Here is a 14,077-nt window from a genome sequence, read left to right on the forward strand (position 1 = left end):
TACGTTACCTTTTGAATCTTAGCGGCTGTGTAACGGCAGGTTAACACTGAACAATTCATATTACATACATATCTGAAAACCTGAATATGAGGAGTTTAGTGGTATTTTAAACATACACATTACATTTCTCATTATAGATTTGTCCAGTAAGTACGAGGTTTTCTACATTTGCTATTAAGATGTCGCTAGGTAACACAAATCAGTTTTCACAGTTGGAGGCTATTCGTCAATTATCAGGATACTGCTAACGAGATCTGTATCTACCCCGTGGTCTCATTGCTGGGTATAGTGTCTGCTTACTGTGACAGCGATCAGCTAGATGGTACGGAAGGCAGGGAACAGATACATGCCGCCATCTCCCCAGCCGGCCTCGTTATCCAGCGCCAGATGTTGTGGGTGAAACCATAACTGAAGGCTGCGAGACTAATCAGACGGATCCTATCTTACACTGCGGTTGTACCCAGCGCTGTACTGTGCCCCCCTACCCATTATATACAGGTGCATAGACTCACCGAATGGTCTCCCCAGCAGTTGTGGGGACTCATACAATAAAAAAGGTCATTAAATTTATCAGACAAACATATTGATGTTGTTAACAATCAGAAAACATACTGAACAAAACAAAATAACACACACACAAAAAAATACACTCAAATTCTGTTTCTATTTAATTTTGCGTCTCTCTAATCACCACATTCTCAGCGCGCTTATCCTGCGCGCTGAGAACTGGGCGCCATAGTGGGAAAACAGGATCCTGATGTTGCAAAAACAACATTTGCGCTAGGGGCAGAATTTGTTTGTTGCACCTTCGGAGGTGACCTTTTCTGGTTGATTTCATCTAGGAAAAGCGAGCACTAAGTAATATGCACAGACATGGAGGAAATAGGCGATAGGATAGAATATACGCGTCTATTGTCACCTTTCCGGGTGCTTGATCATAAATCCACAAACCGCTCAGTTTGAATACAGTGATCGTATGACTTCATAGACCTGAATCTTTATGTACTTTGTGAGTCGAGAATGTACAAGATAAATTGTATATAATCTGATTGGTCGCTATGGGCAACATCTCCAGTTTTGCTTTTTAGAAGGTTTGATAAATGTAACCCGCAGACTTTAACCTTTCGCTTGTAATAAAATATCAACAGTGCAAAGTTTTTGTATGGAGAGATAAGAGTTAAAACCATTGGGACCGCCCCTTACAGGGGGCAAACGCAGGATTTGTAGAGGGGGGTTTCCAGACCATGTCACCAGTGGGTGTGACCAGCATGCATGGGGGAGTGTCAATAATATTAGACAGTGCTTGGCTGCTCTCCAACTCTTCCTATCCCTATAATATACATGGGCAATGCTGCGTGCACTACTTTTCAAGCAGAGCCGTGTGAAGCGGGGACAGGGTCCAGCCACCTCAATTATACAGTGCCCCAGGCTTGAATGGGGGGTTTCCAGGCACTAGAAAACCCCCTCGGTTTGCCTATGCCTTACGATTTGCTCTCGGTTTGGTTTGGGATATGGGGATGGTCCAATCTCTAAATAAATATTATTCCCAAAATAAAAGTAAATCATATTCAGTGCTGGTTGCAATCCAATTGGCCATCAACCTGAACTTACTCAGGGGGTGAATGTGATTATTTATTACCCCGCTGGATTAAGACTTCAGGTTGCTGGTTCTTCTACGAATGGTTTCCACTTGCGCTCTTTGAAATTCTTTTACGGCTTCCTCCCCTACCTTTGATTGCTTTGTTTTGTTCCCTCTGGGTCCTCTGACTCGGCTACAGGCATTCAGTATTAAAGGGGAACTCCACCTTCAGAGATTGTCCAGGCAGATTTGTTTACTCTCGTTGCCATTGGTTACTACAATAGATAAGCTAATCCCTGCACACTGGATTTAGCTGTATCTAGCAGAACTACTGTCGTATCTAAGGGCTTCAAAACCAAACAGGTATGTCTGCACAATAGATTTCTTGGAAGGCGGAGTTCCCCTTTAAGCAAAACCTCTTTTGTGGTTTGGCTTGATCTGTTACTTTGTATCTTTTATTCCAACACTGTTGTCTTTTCCTTTCACTCTGAATTTGTTTGGTCTACATTTATAAATACCCAACAAAGAAAAGTGGCGCCCCGATGACTCTGATACCACTGGCGAGTTCAGCAATCCATTGAATAATAGAATATTCAAAGTCATTTCTGAGTTCGGTGCCCTTTATAAACGCATTATGTCTGTGATCTAATGTCTTCATATGGTCATATACAGGATTCTCTCTTCTTATATCCTTATCACTTACAGCACTGGTACATTAGATCCTATATAGCTTACAGCAAGAAATATCATAGTATATGCAATACGGAGTTTCTGGAGGAGATGATTTGTTCAGTATGACCATATTATATATAGGATAACGCACCCTCCACTGTTAATAACACGGATCTTATAACTCGACGAAGAATTCTGAAACCACAGCTGAGTGCTTTTATAAAGGTCATTCATCTCCAAAGTGACTTCTAATATCTGTAATAATAATAATACACAGTAGGTATTATTACTTATAGTGCACAACTGAGCACTGCAGTGATGACATAACTCACCATTTATGCAGATATATATTTTACAGGAGATTATACATATAATGCACAAGTGATGCTAATTATAACACTATAATGAGCAGACTGACCTTCGTCCTGGGTGGAACTAGGGGTGGAGTTGTTGCTTGCGTCAGTGGGCAGCTCTTCGCTGGGAAGGATGTCCAGGGCAGGGAGAGAGTCCAGCAGGCCGGAGCTGGCCATCTCCGAGAGAGGAGTCACTGTCTGACTGGAGGAGCCGTCCAGCTGAGAGTCCGACAGAGCGTCTGACTGCCCGGTCATGTCTTCTGCTGGCTGAAAGGTAATATTATATCATCACTACATGTAACGATGGCGTCACTAAATCAGCAGCATGTTAAATCTAAAGATGCTCAGCTCGGTTCCCCGAGAACCGAATTTAGCCGATCCGAGAACCGAACCGAGCCGGCTCAGTACTTTCACGCACCCTCGGAAATTGAAAACGATGCAAAACGTCATCGTTATGTCATCAGATCTCGGATCTCACGAGTTTTGGATTCTATAAGCTCCGCCCTCCATGGCGATCTAGCGCCATTTCACAGAGGGACACAGAAGGGGTAGCACAGTTCTTGGCAGTCTCTACTGCAGTTGGGCAGCGTCATAGGTAGAATAGAAAGAGGAGGGGTAGCAGTGTTCTTCAAAGTCTACAGTGACATTCAGGAGAGCTCCATTGCTCCATTGCTAATTGTTATTGCTGAAATACAAATAATAGGTCTGGCAGGCTTGGTCTTCTAAATCTGCAGTCACATTGTACTGTGTTATATAGGTAACACACAAAGAGGAGAGCTCCATTGCTCCATTGCTAATTGTCATTGCTGAATAGGTCTGGCAGGCTTGGTCTTCTAAATCTGCAGTCTTTGTTTGAAAGTGTATTAAAATAATATTGTGACCCGTGAGGTGGTCAAAATTGACTGCAAATGACTTGAAATTTGTATTATTAAGGTTAATAATAATGTAGGGGGGGGAAAGCAAAAATATGTGATTTTAGCAAAAAAAAAATAGGGATTTTAGAGGGGGAGGGGGAGGGGGAGGGGGAATCGGGATCCAAACACCAAAACCAAAACACGAAGTTAATTCAGATCCAAAACTAAAAACAGAACACAGTGAACATCTCTAGTTAAATCTGGTCTGGGTGATAAGGTATGAAGTAGCTCTGATCATGAAAGGCTTGAATACCCTTGGGGCAGAGGGCTGCAAGGCTCAATGAGGTTTATATCAATAATGCACGTTTACAAAAAACACATTTATTTACTTTAAGCCATGGAGCAGGAAGTCCAGGTAGGACCCCGACCATGTTACCTCTTGTTGGTAACAAAGAACTTCTTGTCTCATGGGAAAAAAAATGTTAAGAGATGTTATAACTCAGCTGCTTTGCCCTGAGCCACCCTTCCCCCCCCCCCAAATCCAGCGTTGGTAGTTTCTATGGTGTGGTTGCAGGAATGAGGGTCTTACCACTATCATCCCTTCGCTGCCGGCAAGTGAGGCGAAGGAGTCGTTGGATGGCAGCTTGGGGCTGGTGCTCAGCTTTGTGTCTCGGGAGGACGTGTCGCTCAGATCTGTTCCTTCAGGAAACTCCTCGCTGACACTAAAAGGAATAATTCAGTTCTATTTGAATACTCACTAGCTCCTCCCACTTGTGTCACATGACAGAACGTACAAAAGTGGTTTCAACATTTGTTTTATGTGCAAGTGTTAAAGGGTCAGTATAGATGAATATGAAAATTACACTCGTCCTCATCATCCCTGCACTCCTCCTCCTCACCGTCGTCCCTGCACTCCTCCTCAACTCCTCCTCACAGTCGTCCCTGCACTCCTCCTCACCGTCCTCCCTGCACTCCTCCTCCTCACCGTCCTCCCTGCACTCCTTCTCCTCACCGTCGTCCCTGCACTCCTCCTCCTCACAGTCGTCCCTGCACTCTTCCTCAACTCCTCCTCACCGTCATCCCTACAATCCTCCTCACAGTCGTCCCTACACTCCTCCTCAACTCCTCCTCATGATCATCCCTACACTCTTCCTCACCGTCGTCCCTACACTCCTCCTCAACTCCTCCTCACGATCATCCCTACACTCCTCCTCACCGTCGTCCCACCACTCCTCCTCCTCACAGTCATCCCTACACTCCTCCTCAACTCCTTCTCACCGTCGTCCCTGCACTCCTCCTCCTCACCGTCGTCCCTGCACTCCTCCTCCTCACCGTTGTCCCTGCACTCCTCCTCCTCACCGTCGTCCCTGCACTCCTCCTCCTCACCGTCGTCCCTGCACTCCTCCTCCTCACCGTCGTCCCTGCACTCCTCCTCAACTCCTTCTCACCGTCGTCCCTGCACTCCTCCTCTTCACTGTCGTCCCTGCACTCCTCCTCTTCACCGTCGTCCCTGCACTCCTCCTCTTCACCGTCGTCCCTGCACTCCTCCTCAACTCCTCCTCACCGTCAACCCTACACTCCTCCTCACCGTCAACCCTACACTCCTCCTCACCGTCAACCCTACACTCCTCCTCACCGTCAACCCTACACTCCTCCTCACCGTCAACCCTACACTCCTCCTCACCGTCAACCCTACACTCCTCCTCATCGTCATCCCTACACTCATCATCATTGGAGAACATTTAATTAAAACAGCTGGAAAGGAAAATAAAGTTCACTATAGCAACTAAACAACTACCTCGTCCTTCTCCCCATCACCACAGAATCCCAAACACCCTATCAGTCAAATCTCATCTATATAAAATGATTATATGAATCATAGAAGTAAATTTATGAGGACAGGTACACAGTAAAAAAACAAAACAGCTAGAATGAGGGTGAAATAACGGACAACTGAAGACTCCCTTTAGATTTTACCACCGTAGTCTTGTGGCCTTTCCCCTGATCCAGGTTCTACAAGGATCCCTGCCGTGTCCTTTGAGAATCTTAAAGGGGCTTCCCCTAAAGCTGAAAATGAACTATGCCCTGCATGACCGCTTGGTATAGAGCTATAGAGGGTACCTGTCCCCCACATTGTAGGCATGGTCCCATGCCTAAAATTCAGGCGGCTCTTATCTCACTGAAGTTTGTGTGAATGCAAAAAGAACCAATTGTGGACTCCCAGCCCTCTATGCACAGCCTGGACTATTCTCTGGGCTCTGTACAGAAGCTGGACATCTAATTGTAGCTTAGAGTATAAATAGCTGTGTGAACAGAGACAGAAGACGGCCTTTGGGTGTAGAGTCAGCCCGGTTGGCCTCAAGGCGTGAGACCCAATATTTCAATACATACTGCCTACAGGCTATGCACATATCATCTTTAGTTTTAGCTGGATAAACTCTATAAACCAAGGACACCTGGTGTATATACATACAAAGCTTACTATTGCATTTTATCTCAAATACCTTTAGTTCCGACAAGTACCTAAAAGTTCTGCATATATATTGTGAAAGCTATATATAGATATATAGAATATATATCTATATAGTTGAACTTTTGATTATGTGACCCCTTATTAATTATTAACCATCCATGAAAGGGCTGTTACATTAATAATGCATTGTAGAGTTCTATAGGTGGTCAAGAACAGACCAGCTCTGGTGCCGCTCACCCCAGACCGTTGAGCAACTCCCGCGGAGATACGTAATCCTCGTCCTCACTCGTCAGTCCCAGCTCGGTACCATAGCATTGGTGAACGATGTGCCACAGTTCCTGGGGGGACAGCGTCTGCCCGAGAGAAAACGACAAGAGTTTGACAACGATTTTAACCCATCCCCTGTTGTTTTTGCTCTGAACCTTATGATCGTCGGTCGTTCAAAGCCACCAATGTATAAGTAATGGTGGAAAATCATCTTTTTTTCCCAGAGCGACAATTTCTATATATAACAAAATGACACAAGACCCAAGTGACTAAGGAGAACACTGTACAAGCCACAGGCCCTGTATATCCATGTATTGACCTGCAGTGCGTGGAACGGGTCAACTGAAGGGGAACGGGGGGAGGGAGGACTCCAGGGGCAAACGCAGGATTTGTAGAGGGGGGTTTCCACACCACGCCACCAGTGGGCGTGACCATCATGCATGGGGTCGTAGCTATAATTTTAGACAGTGCTTGGCTGCTCTCCAACTCTTCCTATCCCCATAATATACATGGGCAATGCTGCCTGTACTACTGTTATGTGCACGCAGCTCTCTCTTTTCAAGCAGGGGGCAGGGTCCAGCCACTCAATTATACAGTGCCCCAGGCTTGGAGGGGGGGGGGGGTTTCCAGGCACTAGGAACCCCTCCACCCACCTCAGTTTGCCTATGGACTCTGTGATCTCTATACATCCAGCAATGGTAAAAAACAGACATATTGCCACAACGAGTTACAGAACATAGTCATTTAATCCAATACAGTAATCAAACTTAGTTTAAATAGCCACCTTATTAGCTCTACCATGTAACAACATCTCACAGTCAGACAGAGGAACTTTAATAAAGCTCCGACTTCCAGTCTTAAAAATAGAAAATAGGGTGGGGGGGGGGGAGCAACAGTGCCACCCAGTGGCCAAACTATGACGATAGGCAGAAACCAAACACCGAATAGATAGATATATATATATAATATATATATATATATATATATATATATATATATATATATATATATATATATATATATACACTGTATTACTAATCAGTAACAGCCTACGCTAATAAACAGAATTTCTGGTACTGCTAAATACACAAATTACTAACCGTGTATGATAAAATAACTATTGTGACACATATATATATAAATATATATATATATATATATATATATATATATATATATATATAATTAAGCCACAGAGTATCTGAGTATTCATTATATTTCGATCTTACAAGAGTTCTCTCTCCAAGTCTTGCACCATCATTGGGCTTTATGGCTTGTTCTGTTTATACAAAAAGAGATGCATCAAATATATGTGATGAGAGAGGCACAATCAGGATGACACAGAGTCAGCCGGTCCCAGGGAGGGGAATAGATAGGTCTGATCTGTGTGGGTGGTAATCATTTAAAGGGCAGCTGACATCGGCAGAATTGCAGCTCTGGAGCACACTCAGATAATGAAATTATCTTATCAGAAATGTTCAAAGTTCCTTTACCAAGTGCATTTTCCATGAATATTAGAAATCCTCACTTAATAGATATAACAGTATTCTATATTACATACGTCCTTCTATAAAATATTTGTACTATGATATTAACAGGGTTCTAAATGTTGTAGAGATGCAGCATTCTTAGGCTGGGTACACACTACAGGGTCTTCACCCGATTATTGTGCGAATCACACAACCGCTTGGCCCGATATCACATTAGTGTGTACGCTCCAACGGTGAACGAATATCGTTCCAAAGCACATCGTATCGTTTAATTTAATATTTTAAACCGGACTAAAAATCTTGTTCAACAATGTCGTTCCAATTCTGCAGTGTGTAAGCACTCAGCACCAGCAGTGTCCATAGATCTCTATGGAGTTTACAGAGTCACGATCTTTTCGGCCGATAGTTATGACAGATAAAGAGCACCGATCTAAAGGCAAATCATGTAAAACGTCTATAGTGTGTACACAGGAATCGGCTGCTGATCGGGACTGTCAGTCGTCAGTAAAATCGTTACGGATATCGTATCCGGAGAAATTTGGTATAATGTGTACCCAGCCTAAGTTTCTGCCTTGTTTGTGAAGTCAATGTCTTGCTTTCTAGGTCACTAATCTGGTATTTAGAAGGCAAAACGGGGTGCGCCTTTGATGAGGCTCAGGGTGTTCTCTGTGCATAGTGATCTAGACGTCAATCGTGAGCTTATGGTCCATATAGATTTGTCTAGTGGTAATCATCACCGAGGTCTGTGCTTTAGGAGATATCGTAATCTATACAGTAGACCAGTTCTCATATCAAAGAGCCACGAAAACAAACAAATCTGCCTTGATAAAATAGAATTATATGAAGACGTAGATCCCCCTTTAAAGGCAACATGTTATATACACATAACAGAGGCAGTTTATGTGATCTGTACCAATAACTTATCAATTCATCAGGAAACATTGACCACGAGAACAGTTCACGATAAGCGACTGCGCTGTATTGTCAGCGCAAGGATGCGCCTATCATACGCAAACATTGGGGGGTAAACTGAGAGCAGCAGTCACAGACATGTCCCTGGGCAACCAAGTTACAAACAGCCCCTGTAGGAAGCAATTAGCTCTCACATTATTGTATGTTGGGAGGCAAAAATATTATTGCATTCCGGATATTACTCAATAAATAGACATAAAAGCTAAATAAACACCCATGTTCATAAAAGACAGCTTCCGTAAGCTGTGCAAATACATAATAAACTGTCATAATAAAACTGAACACTGCCCCCTAGTGGGAAAATTACCAAGAAATATTGACTTTCACTTGTCTTTATTGAGCAATAAAACCCAACAAATACTGGCCAATCCTGAAGCGTACACAGCCCACATGTCTGAACATGTCCGATAACGACTCTATCAATCTATTTATAATCCTTTATTGGGTATCACATGTTGTTTTCCGGCTATACATGCCCACCAATTGCCCGGTATTAGCAGTAATACTGCAGTAAGTATGGCCACCATAACCTTTGCAGAAAATATCTTTCAGACATATCATTGGTTATACAGAGATTTCGAAGACCGGTCTAGCGTTCACTTTTCATCGTTTCACCAATCATATACATCGTTTGCGTGAAAATTACTGTTACAATTTTTTAAAGAGAAAAAACTGCCAAAATGCATCAAATTCTGCTTGAGAAGACTCCATTGTGTTCAACTTTTTCATATTTAGCTCTTTTTTTTTCCAGATTTGTCAAACCGATTCGAGAATCTCTAGTGGGTTATTGTAAATGATTGCAAAAACAAAACCTATCGAGGACAATGTTCAACAAACGTGCAGACTCAGAGATGTCCCTAAGGGGTTAAAAATAAAAAACCGTTTGCTCCTGCTGCAGATAGTAATTAGCTATTCACAGGGTGATGTGTGTAATTAGGAACACAACCCTGGTAATGAAATTAAACCGTCTGCCTTTAAACAAACACTGATTTCATTTATGTGGCGATAAGATCTGAAAGCGATGATTAAACACTGCCTGACAGTTGTTAGGGATTATTAATATTCGATTACGTGCTCCTCAGCCCCCTATAACATTAGAACAGAAGGGGTGGCGGCCATTTTAAAGCACCTTTGGTCTCAGTTTTTGTTGTAAAAGAGGGTTATCCAGATAACGGACAATGACATGTCAGGAGCGTGCAAAAAGAAAACTATGATTTTTGGTACATTTTGTGCAAAGAAATTAGCAGCAAATTAACCTGTTGCATTTTGGAGATGTGAAAAATACAAATCGTTATTGAGGGCCCCCGGCCCCTCCATTAAAAGCACACCTTCAATGCAGGTGGTATACAGGGCATACTGGAATCAGGACAAATGTCCTCTGGATGGTTGGGCAGGACACATTAATGCCACTGGGTCCTTAGTAAGTAGACAGACTGCATTTTTATGAATATTGGTAGAGCTCACAAAATCGCTGCCGTCACTGTTTGCTGTTGTCAGGCCCCGTTCTAAGTAGGGATGAGTGGGCTCGGATATCTAAAATTCCGAGCCCACCCGAACCTTGGCGATCCGAGCCGGATCCGAGACAGATCCGGGTATTCCCGCCAATTGCAAAACTGAAAGCGAGGCTCCGAGTCATAATCCCGTTGTCGGATCTCGCGATACTCGGATTCTATAAATTCCCCGCTGGCCGCCGCCATCTTCACTCAGGCATTGATCAGGGTAGAGGGAGGTTGTGTAAGGTGGTCCTCTGCCCTGCTATATTCTGTGCTGTGCTGTGCTCTGCTCAGTCCAGTGGTGCTGTGTCCTGTGCTCTGTCCTTCTGAGTTCAGTGGTGCTGCTGGGTCCTGTGCTGTGTCCTGTTCAGTCCAGTGGTGCTGTGTCCTGTGCTCTGTCCTTCTGAGTTCAGTGGTGCTGCTGGGTCCTGTGCTGTGTCCTGTTCAGTCCAGTGGTGCTGTGTCCTGTGCTCTGTCCTTCTAAGGGCATTGTTATTTCCCCATTATTCCCAAGTTATAAAGTTTTTTTTATAACTTTTTTAAAAAAAAGTTATAAAAAAAAAAATTATAAAAAAGAAATTAAAAAAAAATATCCAAAAACAATCCTGCAGTATAAGTCCAGTGGTACTGCAATATTACAAAGTTCACTGATTCTGCAGTATAAGTCCAGTGGTACTCTCCTGTGCCGCATATAATTTTTAAAGGCTTTGCCGAGTGTGTGTGGCTTAGGGGTACGCTCTCTTGTGCTACATATAATGGAAAACAAAAATTTGGAGGATAAAGCTGCGAGGAAAAAGCTCAGTTTTCCTAAAAGACCCGCTGGCGGGGATGCTGATAACATCTGGCCCGGACTGAAGGACCTGCCAATCATTGCAGACATGTCTACTGTTGCTGCATTGAATGCTGTCACAATTGAAAAAATGGTGGAGGATTACTTTGCTGACACCATCCAAATAGACATGTCAGACAGTCCATATTGTTACTGGCAGGAAAAAAAGGCAGTTTGGAAGCCCCTGTACAAACTGGCTGTATTTTACCTGAGTTGTCCCCCCTCCAGTGTGTACTCGGAAAGAGTTTTTAGTGCAGCGGGGAACCTGGTCAGTGAGCGGCGAAGGAGGTTGCTTCCTCACAACGTTGAAAAAATGATGTTTATAAAAATGAATAATCAATTCCTCAATGAAGTACAGCACTGCCCTCCAGATAGTACAGAGGGACCTGTGGTTGTGGAATCCAGCGGGGACGAATTGATAATGTGTGAGGAGGAGGAAGTACACACTGTAGGGGGAGAGGAATCAGAGGTTGAGGATGAGGACGACATCTTTCCTCAGTAGAGCCTGTTTAGTCTGTACAGGGAGAGATGAATTGTTTTTTTGGTGTGGGGGCCCAAACAAACAAATCATTTCAGCCACAGTTGTTTGGTAGGCCCTGTCGCTGAAATGATTGGTTTGTTAAAGTGTGCATGTCCTATTTCAACAACATAAGGGTGGGTGGGAAGGCCCAAGGACAATTCCATTTTGCAACTCTTTTTTTGGCATTATGACCATTCAACAGTCGTTTGCCATGTTCAAAAAGTAAAATTAAATGTCAACAAATTCAAAAAATTAAATCAAAAGTTAAATGCCCTGTCATTATTTAAAACAAGAGGTATTGACGTGCTAGAATTAGTGTAGTGTAAATACGTTATAAACACTACACTTGGAACTTGGAGGAGATATTGTGGCCCCGGTAGCAAATTTAGTACCGGGGCCACCCCACTACGCAGTCCAGATACTTGTTTGGTGGAATTCTGACCAGTTGAGGGTGTATTAATTATATTGTGGCCCCTGTATCAAATTGGGTACCGGGGCCACCCCACTACGCAGTCCAGAATTTTTTTGGGGGGAATTCAGACCCGTGGAGGGTTTTTTATTAATTATATTGTGGTGACCACTCCTCTACGCAGTCCAGGTACATTATTTGGTGCGATTCATACAAGTTCAGGGTTTTTAAATTATATTGTGGTGACCACTCCTCTACGCAGTCCAGATACATTTATTGGTGCGATTAAGACCAGTTGATGGTTTTCTTATTAAATTGTGGGGACCACTCCACTACGCAGTCCAGAAAGTTACCTCGTTGCAACGTTTTGGACTAATAACAATATTGTGAGGTGTTCAGAATACACTGTAAATTAGTGGAAATGATTGTTATTGAATGTTATTGAGGTTAATAATAGCGTAGGAGTGAAAATAAGCCCAAAAACTTGATTTTTGAACTTTTTATGCTTTTTTCAAAAAAAATCCGAATACAAAACCTTAAATCCGAACCAAAACCTTTCGGCAGGTGTTTTGCGAGACAAATCCGAACCCAAAACCTCAAGCAAATCCGAATCCAAAACACAAAACACGAGACACCAAAAGTCGCCGGTGCACATCCCTAGTTCTAAGCACAATATGTCAATCACTAATCAATATGTTAATCACTAACTGGGTGATTACGACCGAGCCACATTAAACTCTGACTTGTTTGTGGCTCCTGAAATCAACCACTTTGCTCCATACAAAGTAGCTCTAGGGGGAAGATTTACTAAAACCTTCTAAAAAGGAAAAGCTGAGGCGATGCCCATAGCAACCAATCAGATTCCAGATCTCATTTTATAGAATGTACTCAATAAATGAGAGCTAGAATCTGATTGGTTGCTATGGGCAACATCTCTACTTCTCCTTTTCAGAAGGTTTTAGTAAATCTATCCCAAGTTGTGAGACGCTAGCTGGCTGGGTCATGTGACATATTGGGGGTTCCCGGTATTTAGGGTGTAATGAAACTGGTTTCAGGGAGCACATGTTGGACATATAGGTGTCGTATCTTTGCCATCTGAGAAAGGTAAACACCCAGACGGCAGTCTGTGGAAGCGGCTCCTGCAAGTTGAACATAAATCACGAGATTCAACAGAGATAAGAACGGGTCTAGAAGTGGCTCAAATACACGTCACACCCCGTTGTCTCCGTGCTTCCACTGACAGCTGTGCACGACGTATAATTACCCCAATACCCCCTCTGCTGACTAACACGTAATATATCACAGCGCAGAGCCATAACTAGCGCCTAGGGTGAGAAAAACAAATGCCGCCCCCCTAGCCCTCAATTTTAACCAAATTAACCTAAAATATTCCTAAATTGCGCCCCCCTTCAGCGCTGCTCCCTGGGCGGCCGCCCCTGTTGCACAGCCCTAGTTATGGCCCTGTCACAGTGCCCGGTGCCCCCTCAGCTGTATACCTACCCAGGTATCAGTAGCTGTATACCTACCGCAGTATATGGTATCACAATACAGTGTTGTGGCAAAAGACATCACAACAACATCTATTTAATTACAGCTTTAAAAATAGTGGCATCATCAGGACAATCTGTAATACAACTATAACTCTTTAAGGAGGAAATAGATATGTATTTATGTGGATGTCACTTTTACACAAAAGTCTAAGTGCTGCAGTTGTTATCAATGTGACTTTTCTCCCTCACACACAGGCGTGGCACATTAAGTGGATGTATTAGAACTATTTAGCCGACAGGAAGCTATTGGTCTGTACAGACACTTTCACCCACCCACAATATGGCCCAGATGAGGCTGGGGGACTATCAGTCTCCACCATTATGACCCAGGCCAAGCCCCCAAGGGTAGCCCAGGTCCTGTCACTTTGTACCATATAGCAACCAATCAGATTCTAGCTGTCATTTTGTAGAATGTATTAAATAAATGATAACTATAATCTGATTGGTTGCTATAGGCAACATCTCCACATTTTCGAACCCACAGTTTAGTAAATTTACCCCCCAGGTGTCATTCAGATTCAGAAACCCCCAACTCTATTCTTTGTATCTGTACAGAGGACACATTTTTAAGTAGTCACTGTTGAGCTAAATCTGGTCATTTACAGTGTTAGTCTTG

The 14,077-nt window shown here is 43.3% G+C and overlaps 1 protein-coding gene across 8 annotated transcripts in view; it reads right to left on the minus strand.

Moving 5' to 3' along the window:
• Positions 1-14,077, minus strand: part of GRAMD1A (GRAM domain containing 1A) — a 106,052-nt gene that overhangs the window by 17,564 nt on the left and 74,411 nt on the right. For all 8 annotated transcript variants that reach the window (XM_075191653.1, XM_075191652.1, XM_075191654.1 and 5 more), the window contains 3 exons: positions 6,169-6,284; positions 4,048-4,180; positions 2,670-2,871 (listed from right to left, as the gene is read on the minus strand). In XM_075191653.1, coding sequence (XP_075047754.1) covers positions 2,670-2,871; positions 4,048-4,180; positions 6,169-6,284 — 451 coding nt within the window. The remainder of the gene's footprint in view (positions 1-2,669; positions 2,872-4,047; positions 4,181-6,168; positions 6,285-14,077) is intronic.

The sequence above is a fragment of the Mixophyes fleayi genome, chromosome 11 (genome assembly GCF_038048845.1).
Source record: "Mixophyes fleayi isolate aMixFle1 chromosome 11, aMixFle1.hap1, whole genome shotgun sequence".
Classification (NCBI taxonomy): Eukaryota; Metazoa; Chordata; class Amphibia; order Anura; family Limnodynastidae; genus Mixophyes; species Mixophyes fleayi.